The 17,075-nt window shown below is 41.1% G+C and overlaps 1 protein-coding gene across 1 annotated transcript in view; it reads left to right on the plus strand.

Moving 5' to 3' along the window:
* The window catches only part of CTTNBP2 (cortactin binding protein 2), a 179,999-nt gene extending 171,567 nt beyond the window's left edge, over positions 1-8,432 (plus strand). Inside the window, 5 exon segments of the mRNA XM_054726058.1 lie at positions 1,859-1,929; positions 2,658-2,771; positions 8,043-8,154; positions 8,157-8,254; positions 8,256-8,432. Of these exon segments, the coding sequence (XP_054582033.1) occupies positions 1,859-1,929; positions 2,658-2,771; positions 8,043-8,154; positions 8,157-8,254; positions 8,256-8,288 (428 nt within the window). The 3' untranslated portion in view covers positions 8,289-8,432.
* Positions 8,433-17,075: the final 8,643 nt, after the last annotated feature.

The raw sequence follows: 17,075 nt of genomic DNA on the forward strand, positions 1-17,075 counted from the left end.
AATAGTGTTTTATTCCCCCTGGAATTTATTTCTGTTTCTGAATAAAATGCATATGCTTGCTGTTCCTTCATTTACCCATTTTAGATACTATCTGTTGTTTCTATCATTGAAGATAAAAATTTTGGAGGTACATTGTTTTTTGAGACCAGACATGTCTTTTTTTAATGATTTCACTCTTAGTTTATGTTATCAGGATATATATGTTTGTGGGTTGGAAATAATTTTCATTTGGAATTTTAGGCCTATTGCTCCATTTTCCTCCAGTTTCCATTTGATTTCTAATTTTTTCATTGCTCCAATCCTCAGAAACGTATTGGATTTTTTAAATTTTTTATTGTTGAAAGTATTAGATATGTCCCCCCAAAGTCAAATCTTCTCCTGTCTCCTTATATTAGGAGCCCCTATCCCTTTCCCTCTGTCACCCACCACACTGCTGTTCTTGTTCAGGAGTTTCAGTTTCACATGCCACATATGAGTGAAATCACATGGTTCTTAGCTTTTTCTGACTGACTTACTTCACTTAGCATAATGTTCTCAAGGTCCATCCATGTTGTTGCAAATGGCGCTATTTCATCCTTTCTTATGGCTGAGTAGTATTCCATTGTGTGTATGGACCACATCTTCTTTACCCAGTCCTCTAGCATGGGACACTTTGGTTGTCTCCATATCTTGGCCACTGTGAATAATGCTGCCGTGAACATAGGGGTGCATATATCTTTGCGAATACATGATTTCAAGTTCTTTGGTTATATACCTAGGAAAGGATTGCTGGGTCATATGGTAGCTCTATTCTTAATTTTTTGAGGAATCACCAGACTGCTTTCCACAGTGGTTGTACTAGTCTACATTCCCACCAGCAGTGAATGAGGGTTCCCTTTTTTCCACAACCTCTCCAACACTTGTTATTGCTTGTCTTGTTGATAATGGCCATTCTAACAGGTGTGAGGTGGTATCTCATTGTAGTTTTTTAAAAATATATTTTTATTGATTTCAAGAGGAAAAGAGAGGGAGAGAGATAGAAACATCAATGATGAGAAAGAATTATTGATCAGCTGCCTCCTGCACACCCCCTATTGGGGATCAAGCCTACAACCTGGGCATGTGCCCTTACTGAGAAAACGTGACCTCCTGGTTCATAGGTTGATGCTCAACCACTGAGGCACGCCAGCTGGGCTATCTAGTTGTAGTTTTGACTTGCATTTCCCTAATTGCCAGTGAGGTAGAACATCTCTTCATATGTCTATTGGCTGTTTGTCTCCTGGGAGAGGTGTATTTTCAGGTCCTCTGCCTACTTTTGATTGGGTAGTTTGTTTGGTATTGAGTTTTATGAGTTCTTTTTATATTTTGGAGATTAAACCTTTGTCAGAACCACTATTTACATATATCATCTCCCACTGATTTTTTTTTAATGCTAGATTTACAGAAACATAATATGACATTTACTTTCAGATGTTAAATGTTTACAGTGATATTATTTTCTTACTGCTCTTAGAGAATTGTTGATTATTGCAGCTTACAAATTTTGAGGTAAAGAATGATTTGGTTAATTGTTGGGCAGTTTGCAAATAGCTCCTCACTGTAGCCCAATAAATGGTGTGCCCTATTGTTAGAGAAATGTGTGGATGGCCTTTCTCTGTTGCTAGCAGGAATAGGACCCTTATCATCTCAAGAAAAAGAACTTTGGGACACACACAGGAGGACGAGTGCTCCTTATTTGTGTAGAGTTCCATCTTTTCCAAAGTCCCATTTCCTTAACCTAGTCCTAGAAAATATGCAGCTGGGGATTCAGTAGAGCTAGGAGCAAAGCCAGCGCCCAGAGTTTCCGCTCCGTGGTGGAGCTGGGTCTATTGAGCAATAGGCTGGTTGCCGTCCATTAGTCCATTGTACGGGGTCCTCATGGCCGTGAGCCACGTGGGCGAGTGCAGGAGCGTGAGAGTCCCACAAGCCAGGAGTCGAGCACAAGCAAGGAAAAGCTTACAAACAAAGAGCAAGAGGGCAAACTCCTTTGTTTAGATTAAATATCTTCAATCTTCTCAGGCCTATGACCTGTTCCCAGGTGTGACTAACAAGCAAGTACTTCCCTAAGTCACCCAGACTTTCCCGGGCGTGTGTTAAACTGCAGCTTCCTGGCAAAGCGGCACAAGTGTCATGCCTATAAAACCTGGCCTTCCCTTGTTCCTTTCTGTGCATTTATTACCAGTTAATTACAACGTTATAAAGACCCAACTATTATATTTCATGAGTTGTAATCTCTAGGCCAAAAGTAGAATTGACTCTCTTATTTAACTTTGCTGAAAATGAACTGAAATACTTATGCCCTGGAAAAATAAGGTAACGATGAAAATTTTGCAGTTTTTATATCCTTCCGGGTTTTCGCCAAGTGATTTTATTTTTCTTCAGGGCTCATTTGGTCATTTTTGTACTTTTTAAGTAGGCGCTCCTCCCTTAGGGAATGTTTCTCATGCACTTGCTGTGAACTCACATGAAGGCTTCATGTCTGCCATGTGAACAGCAAGGACGTGAGGGTATGTTCTGTAGAGCTCCCGTCCGGAGCTGAAAGGAGAGAGAGATAACACTTCTTCTGCTGCTTTTCCAGTGGCTTTAAATTGTGCCTTGAGTGTTACAGGATAACTGTGAACACACGGCTTGATTAATAGTATGTTTTCCAGATTGCAGATTCCAGGGATGATTTAAGGAGATTTGATAGTCCAGGAAACAACCCTACATTTTCACCAACTGTTAATAATCTAAGAATGCCAGTGTCACAAAAGGTAAGTGTTCATTTGCCCCCAAAATCAGACAAACATGGATAGCTTTGGAACTGACTTCACAAACCTTCTTTGGATGTAAATCACAAAGTTATTTTTAAACCAGAGCTATGAAGTGAGAAATAGGATAGAGGTCAATATGTTAATTAGTTAAGCAAAGTTGTTAAAGCTTACTGTTTAGATAATAACTTGAAAGAATGACTAGAGAAGCATTACTTTTAATCCTCACCTGAGAACATGCTTTTTTGTTTGGCTGGTTTTTTATTAATCCTCACCCGAAGATATTTTTCCATTCATTTTTTTTTAGGAAGAGTGGAAGAGAGAGGGAAAGACAGAGAGAAACATCGATGTGAGAGAAGCACATTAATTGGTTGCCTCCTGCACAAGCCCTGACCAGGGCCTGGGCAAGGGAGGAGCCTGCAACCCAGATACCCTTGTCCTTGTAAGATTGTTTCCTGGACTATCAAGTCTCCTTAAATCATCCCTGGAATCTGCAATCTGCCCTTGACTGGAATCCAACCTGGGACCCTTTGGTCCACAGGCCGACACTCTATCCACTGAGCCAAACCGACTAGGGCAGTGGTCGGCAACCTCATTAGTCAACAGAGCGTCAAACCGCGGCTCGCGAGCCACATGTGGCTCGCAAGCCGCAGTTTGACGACCACTGGACTAGGGCACATGCTTTTGTTATTATTGATTTCAGAGAGAGAGAAATGGGAGGAGAGAGAGAGACACTTTAACATCGATGCGAGAGTGAAACATTGATCGGTTGCCTCCCACATTTGCCCAGACTGGAAATCGAACCCCTGACCTTTCGGTGTATGGGAGGACATGCCAACCAACTGAGCCACACTGGCCAGAGCAGCAGTACTTTTTGTTAACTTCTGTCTGATACCTAAAATTATATTCCAAAATGTGGGGTGTCTTTTGAGAAGGTCTTCATTTGTTTTCATTTGTGTATGGGTTGCTTCATTTTAAAATGTATTGTTTTTCTTTTCATTTGAGAACTTTTATGATTTTGGAATTTTGAAGTTAATTACAGCAAAGGGCTGAGCGATTAATATAAAGATATTTTATATGTTTAAAACATCTTATTTTTGCCAAAACCGGTTTGGCTCAGTGGATAGAGCGTCGGCCTGCAGACTGAAAGGTCCCAGGTTCGATTCCGGTCAAGGGCATGTACATTGGTTGTGGGCACATCCCCGGTAGGGGGTGTGCAGGAGGCAGCTGGTCGATGTTTCTCTCTCATCGATGTTTCTAGCTCTCTATCCCTCTCCCTTCCTCTCTGTAAAAAATCAATAAAAATATATTTTTAAAAAGAAAACAACATCTTATTTTTAGCTTAGTTTCTTAACTTGCCCGAACATGCGTTATGTTTCATTGAGAGACTTTCCTTTAAAAACAAGCCAGAATGTGACATAGAAGAGCCAGGATTCCAAAGACTTCATCATTAAGCTCTCTAAATAACTTGCACAATCGGTTAATAAATTCCAAGAGGCGGCCCAGCATGGTACTCCTGGGTGAACAGAAACAATAAAACTATTGCTTAGCCAGTAGCTGTTTTGTGAGGGTGCAGGTCTTGCAGAGGCATTTAGTAATATGTGGCTCACACCCGGTTCTCATCCACTCCCCTGTGGCTTCCAAAGGCCTGTCGGGGAGTGCAGAGAGCGGGATTATAAAGTGAGGGCGGTGAGACTATTGCATTATGAATCCTTATCTGATCACCTGGCAGCCTGGGCCCCTGTTCTCTCACTGCTTCACTAGGCTTCGGTCCTGATGAGTTATCTGTGCAACTGTGTGAGCTGTGTGCGTTGGGGGAAGAGGTGGGGGCCAGGAGGTATTGGCAAGGCTGAGTCCCACATAAAAATGCATAACATGATGACCTATAAAGACAAACACGTCCTTCCTGGCTCACCTCATCATCTGTCTGCTTTTTTCTTTGTCTTCAATTGGAAACAGTTTGGAAGCACAGCCAAAGCTTGATTTGGAGAGCACGTAAGGGAGGATGGCCTGAGGAGGTGGCCGGAGGCACTGCTGAGAATTCCGGCTAGAAAGTCTTTTGTTCGGGAGCTGACCCTGAGCCTTGGCTGAGAGCACATTTCTGGGTGTCCCAGGCCCCCTCTTTAGGGTTCCTTGTGCAATAGCCAGGGGAAGGAGCCATGCAGGGCTAGGAAGAGGAGCAAGGAGTCACCGTTTCTCCACAGGCCAAGTCACTTTCCATATAAACATGTCGACTGGTAGTGACCGGCTGCCTTTGTTTACATGTCGAATGGAGACCCAGTTTTGTACCTCTACCTCTCTGTCACATGACCCTGTTCAGTTGCTGTAATAAGGTACTATCCATAAAAAATAGTACTGCAAGTGGGATAAGTTCTGGGCAGCTCAGGACAGCTTTGTTTGAAAAGGGATATGTTTTGAAGAGTATCCTTTTATACTCTCTGGACTCATAAAAAAAAAAAAAAAAAAGGAAAAGAACCATGTGGTTGTTTAAATGTGACTTGATGTGGGCATTAGGGCAGCGACCCACAGACCACATTTGGAGGGACTTCCCCAATGGCTGGAAGATGTGTTTCTCAGAACCTGACAGCAGAGGGCAGAGTAGCACTCGGCACTCCTCTGACAGCTTGGCAGGCTCACTCCCTTTGTATCCTCAGCTGGCATTTCTTGGTTAGAGGCCCAGTTTCTTCTGTTATCAGGAAGCAATTCCCTTTAGAAGAGCTCTCTGGCTTCCTTGCAATCATTTCTACTGTGTGGCCACCATTATACACTGAAAGACATGAGTGAGTGAATCACCCTCTTCCTCATCTGCTGTAATGTAACTCATTACTGCTCCCACAAAGAGAGCACGGTGGGCTTCGTTAAGTGTGTGGCATGTTGGCCACTCTTCTCAATTTTTTCTTACATACAGACATTTAAATCAATAGAACGAGCATATATTAACAAATACTTTCTTCTCCTGAAAATGCAAATAAATCCCCCTAAAGCAAAAGTTCTTACAGTGGCTACCTGAGGAAATCCACTTGCTATGCTTTTAATCCCCAGTGTCCACCAGGTTCCCTAAAGGTTCTGATGTAATTGATCCGAGGTACAACCTGGACCTGGGTTTTTTCAAGCTCCCTGGTGACTCTTACGTGCAGCTGGGGCTTGGTTAGATCCATGGCTGTAAAGCATAGCTCTGATCTGTTATCCTTATTTCCCACCCCACTCCTTTCCTCCCAAATGCATCTTTAGAAAGGTTGCTATACCTTCATGACTTACTTCTACCTGTAATTTACTCTTCCCACAGCTACACTTCTCCATGTCTGCTTACCCTTCTACCCAGGGCACTCTCTCTCCCTCCTCTTCACCTGTCACAGCCCTATACATCCTTGAAGCACCATCGCCAATGCCCTTTGCCCTACAGTATTTTCCTTTACTTCCTGCCCCAACTTTCCCCTCTAGAAAGCAGCGATTTTAGCGTCCTTTTTGCTTTCAGGAGATGCTCAGTATTGAATGAATGAATGGTTCTGATTTAACAACATTTCGTTAAGGCTCTTTATGGACAGTGCCTTTCTAGTGAGCACAGTATTGACAGTAACTTTATGTGTTTCACACAGAGAACTCTTGGGTTTTAGTGCAGGAAGCATTAAACACCCTTCACTTTTCCTAGTCCGGGGCTCTGGTTCTTCTTAGCTTTGGGGAAAACACCTCGAAACCTGTGCTCGGCTGCCAGAGTGGTAGGAACATGGCTCTGGGTTCTGGTCCTACACGCTCAGCTTGAATGGATTCATTAGCCTCACTAACCCAGTGGTTCTCCACGCTCTCATCACACATCCTCCTGTTCTGTCCTCACACCTCCGATGACTGACGCAGACCCACATTCCTATGCCCGGCTTCAACACCCAAACCACATTTCTAGTTGTTGTGGGTGCTTCTTGGTACTTCATTTCACGGGGGCATTTCCTGCCTCAGACCATAAAGATGCACGCCCACCCTTACCCCCCTCCCATCCCCACCCCCACCTCATGATGCAGATGAAGAGGCAGACAAGGATACACTGTGTGCCTGCCCTCTCCCTGGGCCCTGGCACTACCTCTGGACTTCCAGAGGGAGGTCAAAGATTGTAGCAAAATTATTTATAGTTACACCCGCCTCTCTTCCTCACGGGTTATGTATACCAACCAACCGCTGTCCGTATTATAACGTGCCCTGTCTTCTGAATATTCTGTGTGCTGAATTTGCTGGTATTTTAGACCAACTTACAAATTGGGATGAGCCTTACTAGGCCCACAACTAAGTCACATTTTACAGATTTCAGAAGACACGCAGGAGAATCCAACTCCCAGCTCATGCCCAATTGTTACTTCCCATTAAGTATTTTACCTGTTAAATCTTTTCAAGATAACCTTGCTGTTTGGTTGAGTTATTGCTTTTAAACTTAAAAACGGGGAAAGAAATCAGGGTCCCCTGCTTCAGAGCCTTTGGAGCGGCTCACTTAGCGACTCCCTTCACGTTGGCTGGTTGGCAGGACTTCGCACACTGGAGGGCAGACACCTTGGGTGAAGTTAGGCGCCGGCGGCCTTGTCCCAGCGCCATCCCTCTGTGGCTGTGGGCAGGTGATCTTACCTGTCCAGCTCTCCGTTCCCTCCTGGGCAAAGAGAGAGATGTGGACCAGGGCTCATACCCATGAGAGTTCTGCAACCAACACTGGAAAGACGAGAGCAAGCCTGGGAGGTCTGGAGGCACCGAGTCGTGGGATTGCTGCCAGACGCGGAAATCACGATGTCCCCTCCATTAGGGCAAGGACATTTCTCTTCTGTGTTCGCTGCCTGAGTGCCAGGCACCTAGTCCGGTGCTCATCTGACAGTGAAATGCTCAAAAAACATTTGCTGATTATGGAGTAGTAGGCAGGTTTCAGTTCACAGATCTGAAAGCAGAGAAGTTAGGCGACTCCCTCAGAAAAGGGAGGTGAGTGGTACGGCTGCCGACCAATAGTTGGTCCCAGTTGATGGTTTCTCTGAAGCTCCTGTTGGTGAGGAGCTCCCAGACTCTCGCACTTGACTCGCTGACTCCTGTATCTTGTTTGTGACAGCACAAAGGGCCTAATGAAAATCTGTAGGAAGTTAATCATCCAGCTTCTGTCCATTGTCTTTGCCTTTTTCATGAGAACTTTGTGTAGGAGAAGCTCCTACCTGGGCCCTCAGAGAGAGAGAGAGGAGAAAGTGTCTGACTGGTAAGAAAAGTTGGTAGCAGTGTCAAATGTGACAAATTTCTTTTGTTTCTTTTCTCTGACAGGAGGTCAGTCCTCTCAGCAGCCATCAAACCACCGAATGCAGCAACAGTAAATCAAAGACTGAGTTGGGTGTTTTAAGAGTTAAATCTTTTCTTCCTGTTCCTAGAAGTCAAGTTACCAGTGTTCCCAGAACACCAAAAGAAGCAGCAGCAGCAGTAATACAAGGCAAATAGAAATAAACAACAACTCAAAAAACAAGATTTGGAACTTACACACAAAATGAACACACAGAAAAATCTAACAAATAGGCCTGCCTACAATATTCTCACTCTTAACTTCTGTAAATTTCAAACAGAAACCAAGGACAACAAGATGTAAATACCTTTAAATGAATAAAATATTTTCACTATAATATGAAGTATGAGTGCAGGACCACTATTCAATTTTTTGTAAAGAATGTATTTATAACCAATATTTTGTTGCTTTTTTTCATTTCTGTAAGATTGAACTTAAATATCAAGAAGTAATGCCAACTTTCCAAGTAGTTTTATAATAGAATTATTGTAATAGTTTTAATCAACATGTTCAGGGAGTATTAAAACAAAACTGTGTGTACTGTATACCTATATATGTATATATAAATATGTATATATTTAAGAAAGTCAAGGAATCATATTGCATCCTAAAAGTCACAAAATGTGTACAGTGTTGGCTTCGATAAAGTACCATTTTAAATGGAGATCATAATTTTATGTTCACTTGATAAGGAATGACTTAGAATGAGGCAATAACTAATCATTTCTAAACAATTACTTTCCATTAAAAGCCATATTAAGTATTTTGCCTGTTAATTCTAGTTTTATGTTTTAAATCTTTTAATAGTTACATTGCTAATTGGTTTATTGTGTATATTTATGCTTATGGGTTTGCATTATGACTGTAAAATACAAAATTATATAATGCAATAAAATGTTATTCTTTCTTATAAAAGTTTTGTACCTAAGTGGATATGAAAAAGATTACATAAGTGCTTCAATAAATTAATCCAAGAGTTAACTCCCTTTTCAATTTAATTCTAGTAGCATAACTGATATTTTTTAGAACTATTTCTTCTAAAATTAATGAAATTACTCTTACTTATACAAATCAAAGTTAAGATTCTTTGACATCAAATAAAATATTGAATTAGAGCCTGGCCAGCATGGCTCAGTGGTTGAGCATTGACTATGAGCCAGGAGGTCATGGTTCGATTCTGGTCAGGACCCGTGCCCGGGGTTCATGCTCAATCCCCAGTGTGGAACATGCAGGAGGCAGCTGATCAATGAGTCTCTCTTACTATTGATGTTTCTATCTCTCTCCCCTCTCCCTTCCTCTCTAAAATCAATAAAATACATTTTTTTAAACTTTTCAAAAATATTGAATTAGTGAAATAATTTTGCTGTAGCTTCTATCTATAGCTCATAATAATTTGTCCCTACAGTAGGTATTTGTGTTCAACTTAGGGACATTCATGAAATGTGTCCTACATGTTGGTATTTCACTAGCTGTTCACAGAAAGGCCCACCCATATTAGATAGTTGGTTTAAATAAAAATAAACATTTAAATCGAGCTTGAGAAATAAGGTGCTCACTGAACAAATCACCTTCCTTTTTCTTTCTTAGGTACCCCCCAAAAAGTATGATTTTATACTAAGATTCATTTACTTGTCTTAAGAGTATTGAAAGCCTTTTCTTGGTCAGAATGATTTACACTGAAGTACACATATGTGCATTGATACTATATTAAACTCTAAAGGAATGTCTGCAAGTATCTTAAAAAATTCAAAATTGTAGTCAAGATTATGCCATACATAAGGGGTGAAGTAGAAGAAAATCTATCAGGGAAGAACTCAATTCTAACAATGCCAGCATTTTGCCTGGGTTTTACCTCTGCAAGGAGAATCCTGGAGTGTATAGCTCGAACCGCATGTGTAGAGAAGTGTGCAGTGAGATGGGTGGGGTGCGGGGTGGCTAGAGCAAGGGACAAGGTGGGTGGATAGAAGAGGCTGGAAGGAAATAGTCTTAGGCTTAATGATTAGGCACTGTGTTTTATATTAGCATATTTTCTGCAGATAAAGTTCCTATTAAAAATTTATACCCAAAAATCCATACCATTTTTATACACCAACAGTAAACTCTCAGAAAGAGAAACTAAAGAAAAATCCCATTTACCATTGCAATAAAAAAAAAAAATAAGATACTTAGGAATAAACCTAATGATGTTAAAAAAAAAAAAAAGAGGAAGATATAAAAGAGTAGAAGAATATAACATGTTCATGGATTGGTAGCATCAACATCATTAAAATGTCTATATTACCCAAAGCAACCTACAGATTCAATGCAATCCCTATTAAAATACCAATGGCATATTTCACAGACCTAGAACAAACACTCAAAATGTATGGAACCAAAAAAGACACTGAATAGCTGCAGCAATCTTGAAAAAGAACTAAGTTGGAGGATGTTGGAGACAGGGTGTAAGCTGACACGGTCCTTGCACCTGAAGGGACTAGCAAGGCTGGGACCCTTACCCACACAATTTTCCCAGACTTGTTTGGATGGCGGTTATCAGTAGAATGAGAGCAACCCTTTCATGGCTTGCCAAGAAGTCTGTAACTATTTACTGAGAATCTGCCTGATTTACTGTACCGAGAATTTGTCCTTCTACTCTATCTCTCCCTTAGAGATTAAGATGAACAAAGAGTACATTCCTCTTCACAGACCTCCTATTCAGTGTTTTGTGTATAAAAGGCATTACAGAGTTAATAAACACGCTACAGTCTCTCGATTGACTCGTAGACCTTCCGATCCCGCTGTCCTATCTTTCTTTCTTTTATCAAATCCCACCTCCCTACCTCAGCCTGGTTCAACCTGTCAGGCTGGCCCTGACAGGAGGAATCATAATACCAGATATCAAGTTATACTACAAAGCCACTGTGCTCAAAATAGCCTGGTATTGGCACAAGAACAGGCATATAGACCAATAGAACAGAACAGAGAACCCAGAAATTGACCCAAGCCACTTCGCTCAATGAATGTTTGATAAAGGAGGCAAGAGCATACATTGGAGCAGAGACAGTCTCTTCAATAAATGGTGTTGGGAAATTTGGACAGGTACATGAAAAAAAATGAAGTAGGCCACCAACTTACACCATACACAAGAATAAACTGAAAATGGATAAAAGACTTTAATATGTGAAACCATAAAAGTCCTAGAAGAAGTCATAGGCACCAAAATCTCAGACATCTCTTGTAGCATTATGTTTACAGATACATCTCCTAGGACAATGGAAACTAAGAAAATAAGCAAATGGGACTATATGAAAATAAAAAGCTGCACAGCAAAAGAAGCCATCAACAAAATAACAGGAGAGCCCACTACATGGGAGAACATATTTGCCAATGATACATCTGATAAGGGGTTAATCTCCAAAATATATAGGGAACAGCTATAACTTAACAAAAGGAAGACAACCCAATTTTAAAATGGTCAAAGGAACTAAATAGACACTTCTCTAAAGTAGATACACAGATGGCCAGGAGATGAAAAAATGCTCAAAGTCACTAATCATCTGAGAGATGCAAATCACAACAACAATGAGACATCACCTCACACCTGTCAGAATGGCTGTCATCAACAAACAACAACTGTTGACAAAGTTGTGGAGAAAAGGGTACCCTCGTGCACTGTTGGTGGGAATGCAGACTGGTGCAGCCACTGTGGAAAAGAGTATGGAGTTTCCTCAAGAAATTAAAAATGGTACTCCAGTGATCCCACTTCTAGGAATATATCCTAAGAAACCTGAAACACTCATCAGAAAGAATATATGCACTCCTATGTTCATAGCAGTGCAATTTATAATAGCTAAGATTTGGAAATAGCTTAAGTGCCCATCAGCAGATGAGTGGATAAAAACCATATGGTAAATTTACACAACGGAATACTACACAGCAATAAAAAAGAAAGAACTCTTACCATTTGCAAAAGCATGGATGGACCTGGAGAATATTATGCTTAGTGAAATAAGCTAGTCAGAAAAAGATAAGTATTAGATTATCTCACTCATGTGGAAATAATGAACCAAATAAACTGATGATCAAAAATAGACCCAGAGACCTAGAAGCATGAACAGATTGTTGAATCTCAGAGGGAAGGGAGGGCATTCCAAAATCTTTCCAAGTTGTAATCAATTCACAAATACTGGCAGCTATATGATAAGCATCAGATTTTAATCTATAGCTGTATGAAACAACTGATTGATAGAAATGTCTAATTGAAAATTAGTAACTAAAAAACACAATAGCAATTTCCATTTTCCTTTTATGTTAGCATGAAGCTGAGTTTCTCCACAATAGACTAATACTTTTGTCAGTTGCTTATTAAGTAGAGACTTCATAAAATCTGATTATTGAGGAAAATTAGCCTATTTTTATAGAAAAGTTCAAATTTTCACAAATATAATTTTTTTCTTGAAAGTTAATGATAATTAAAATCAGTTGCCTAGCCATAGCCATCACATGATTTAGACACCAGTCATTAACAACTATGACCCATTGCAGAAGTTACAGGATGCATTCTAAATTCTATCACACCCCTTTTGCAAAATCATTTTTCTCAAAAAATTTACCACAGGTATCAAAGGAGTAAATTAGTGAATAGATATACTATCTTAGGTTAGTTAGTTTTTGTTTTTGTTTTTTTGCTATGAATAAATAAGTGTTGAATGTTAATTTGAGAGAAAGGACGATGAAAACACACTGAGAAGGGTTATGCAGAATTACACACCATATCCATTCTGTCTTTAATAGTCAAGACACTTGGATATCAGGATTCATGAGCTCAAATTCTAACCACAAAGCTAACTAAGAGGAGACTTAATATCTTTGGGCTTCAATATCCAAAGTGGAAATATTAGAGAATTTTTCTTGTTCCCAGGGGAAAAAAAAAAAAAAAAGCACAATAGAAAACCAGAAATCCTGCTGGTTGTTCCTATACATTCCTACATCTTATAAGGATATCAGCTAAACATGCTATTAAAGTTACTTGGGTTATATTTTAAGAAAATGTGATGGGGAAGATGATGGTGGAAGAGGCAGACCTTGCATGCACCTCCTCCCAGGGCCGGACTGGAAATAAAACTAAATTGGGGGACATTCACCCAGAATTACAAACTGAGGTCCAGCTGAGGAGGAGACAGATCAAGGAAGGACCGAAACCCCTGGAGACCAGTAGGAAGCGTGAGGTCCTGAGAGGGCCTGACCCAGCTTCCATGGGTGGCAGATGGAGAGTGAAGAGGGATCTCTCAGCGACCCGAGGGATATTTTCCTGTAAAGACCAAGGCCCGGAACCCAGGCTGGGCTCCACAGGCGGGGGCACAGGACTGGGACCAGTGCCCACGACACATCCAGCCGTGAAAGGCGGCAGGGCTTCTGGCTGCTGTGGAGACCAGAGCTGGTAGACCATGGATAAAGCCTCAGTTTTGTTTTGTGTTTTGTTGTTTTTAAACCTAGAGCACAGGAGTTTTGTTTGCAGCTACTCACCAGGGGTTTCAGTGGAGGGAGGCAGTGTGGACTCCAGGCGCCTAAGGAGAGGCTGGGTGGGAAGCATTGGGGGAGAAGCAGCAGCCGGAGTCCTGCATTCGGGAATACTCCCCCAAACTGAAACGGCCATTTTTCCTCAGAAGCACTAGCTAGTCCCTCCAGGAAGCCACAGCTCAGGAAAAGGAAAAAACCCAAGCCAGGCGAATCAGCCCACCCCACCCTCAGGAGCCCGGCCTGCCACACCCTGTATCTCGGCCTTTGCAGAGGAGACAGCAAGAGAGGCCAAGCCAACGGGTTTGAACAGTCTCAGGCAGCATCAGTGAATGGACTGGAGGTGGGGCCGTCCACCCCACTATCCCGGGAACCTGACCTATGCCTCCCCCCAAAGGGAGAGCGGATAGAAACTCCCGGTATCCCAGTGATCCCACTGGACTGCACAGGAAGGTCTCTGCCCAGATGAGGGCAGGGAAATATTCTGGGACACTCTGGGACAGGGAAAAACACCCATGACTTTTCCTAAAATCTGAACAGCAAGGGAGACCCAGGCATCTATAGTCCCAATTCCGCCGAAAGCCCTTTAAGAAACAGCCTTTTGAGTGATTAAGATTGACACCTGGCAGGCAGGTGAAGGCAGGCGGAGGCAGAGCCGGGAGAACCTGGAAAGGTTTGCTGATCCCTCCGTGCTTCTGACAAACTGGCCTTACAGTGCAGCCAAGTGCTGTGCAGACAGACACAAACTGTGGATCGCTTGAAGCTTCTAACAGGTTGCTGGGAGCCAAAGGACAGTTTCTGACTGGTTAGCACATGAGTACCGATCAGGACCAGAATCAGCAGACGACACAGCCAGCCTCAGTCATCAGAGGAGCAGGACCCTAAGGGAGCTCCCAGGAGGCACTGACCTCTGCTGAGATGAACGCCACGTCACTATATTTCCTTTTTTTATCTTCTTTATCTTTCTGCTTCACTGATTTGTTATTATTTTAGTCTCTTTTTTCTTTCATATATTTAATTTTTATCTTCCCTTTCCTTATTCTATTTTTTTCTTCTTCTTCCTCCTGCTTTCTCTTGTTTTCCTTTTCTTGTTTTTTGTTCTATCTGCTTTCTCCTCCATTTTCCTTATCAATTTTTTTCTTCCTCTTTTCTTTTATACTGGTTTTCTTCCCCTATTCTTTATTCTTATTTTCTTTATTTTACCTCTGCCCTTTTATTTCCCTTTTCTTCCCCTTTTGTTTCTCCTGGTAATTTTTATTCTTTCTTTCCTTCTATCATTCTTGCTCTCTTTTATCTAATTCTCTCTCTTCTTTTGTGCTTGCTTTTGTGGTTGTGGTAGGGGTCTTATCTTTATGTTTTGTTTCTTGTTTTGTTGTGTTTTGTTATGTTCTTTCAGCACCTCCACAACAGCTCACATGACATGATCAGGGGTGAGTCTCACACTCAGCCAACCTCAGAAGAGATACCACCCATGAATGGGACAGAAACATTCAGGACCCAATTACAACAGGAGAGCCCAAATAACTCACACAAGGGATATTCCTAGAGTACCAGGTCAAGAGATCCAAGAGATTGCTCCACTGGGTGCCACAAAACATTACATAAGGCCATACCATGAAGACTTGGAGGCATGGCTGTTTGATTTAATACGTAGAAACAAATACAAAGGGACAGCAAAAATGGGAGACAAAGAAACAATCCCCAAATTAAAGAAAAGGAGGAATCACCAGAAAATTAACTAAATAAAATGGAGAATAAGATAAAGAATTAAAAGTATTGGTTATAAGGCTGCTCAAACAACTTAGTGGAAACTAGAAGCAACTTAATGAGAACTATATGGAACTTAATGAGAACTACACAAGCATGAAAAAATAGAAACCATGAATAAAAATCGATCAGCAATGAAGAATTACAATGCTAAAATAAAGAATACCCTGAAAAGAATCAACAGTAGACTAGAACAGTGATGGGCAACCTTTTGAGCTTGGTGTGTCAAACTTCACCAAAAAACTGAGCATAACTCGGGTAGTGTGTCACTTTGAGGAAAAAACTAACTCCAAGACTCTAGTCGCAAATGTTTCATCCTCAGGAGCAGCAAATGTTTCATCCTTGGCATGCGGCCGCGTGTCATCAGAAATGGCTACGCGTGTCAGTGCTGACACGCGTGTCATAGGTTCGCCATCACTGGACTAGAAGAAGCAGAGGACCTAATCAGTGAATTAGAAGAAAAGCTACAACAACAAAAAACCACTCATTCAGAGAAGCAATTGAAAAAAAAAAAAAAAGCAGTAGGAGAATTTAAGGGAACTTTTGGGCAACATGTAAGTTAACAACATCAACATAAATCAATACCAGATTAGATAAAGCAGAAGATCAAATCAGCAAATTGGAAGTAAAGGTAGCAGAAAATACCCAATCAGAGCATGTGTGTGTGCACGCACGCACACACACGCACGCACACACACACACACATGCAAAATTTTTAAAAATTAGGGTAGTATAAGGGACCTTTGGGACAACATCAACCATAGCAACAACTGCATCATATAGAAAAAGAAGAGAGAGTAAGAAATTGAGAACTTATTTGAAAATATAATGACTGAAAACTTTCTTAACCTGGTAAAGGAAAGAGACATACAGGTGCAGGAAACACAGAGTCCCAAACAAGAGGTACCCAAATTGGCCCACACCAAGACACATTATAATCAAAATGCCAACGGTTAAAAACCTGAGTGAATCTTAAAAGCAGTTAGTTAACTATATACAACTGTCAGCGGATTTCTAGCAGAAACTTTGCAGGCCATAAGGGAATGGCACAAAATATTCAAAGTGATGAGAAGAAAGGACATACAACAAAGACTGCTCTATCCAGCAAGGCTATCATTAAAATTGAAGGGAGGGAGAGGTGCAGGTGGGTGGAAGTAGGCAAAGGGGGATAGAAAGGGGGACACCTGTAATAATGTCAACATTGAAAACTTTAATAAATAGAAAAAATTGAAGGAGAGATAAAGAGATTCCCAAATAAGAAAAAGCTAAAGGAGTTCATCACCACCAAACCAGTAGTACCAGAAATGTTAAAGGGACTTATTTAAGAAGAAAGAAACAAAAAAGGAGGAGCATAAAAATGTATAATGAAATGGCAATATATGTGTACCTATCAATAATCACTTTAAATGTAAATGCACTAAATGCTCCAATCAAAAGACATAAAGTAGCTTAATGGATAAAAAAAAAATAAGACCCATATATATGCTGTCTATAAGAGACCGACTTCAGAATGAAAGACACAGACTGGAAGTAAAGTGATGGAAAAAGATATTTCATACCCAGCCAGTATAGCTCAGTGGTTGAGCATCAATCTATAAACCAGGAGGTTATGGTTTGATGCCCAGTCAGGGCACATGCCTAAGTTGTGGACTCAATCTCAGTAGGTGGCATTCAGGAGGAAGCCAATCAATGATTCTCTCTCATCATTGATATTTCTATTTCCCTCTCCCTCTCCTTTCTTCTCTGAATATATATAT

Source organism: Eptesicus fuscus, chromosome 14 (genome assembly GCF_027574615.1).
Source record: "Eptesicus fuscus isolate TK198812 chromosome 14, DD_ASM_mEF_20220401, whole genome shotgun sequence".
Lineage (NCBI taxonomy): Eukaryota > Metazoa > Chordata > Mammalia > Chiroptera > Vespertilionidae > Eptesicus > Eptesicus fuscus.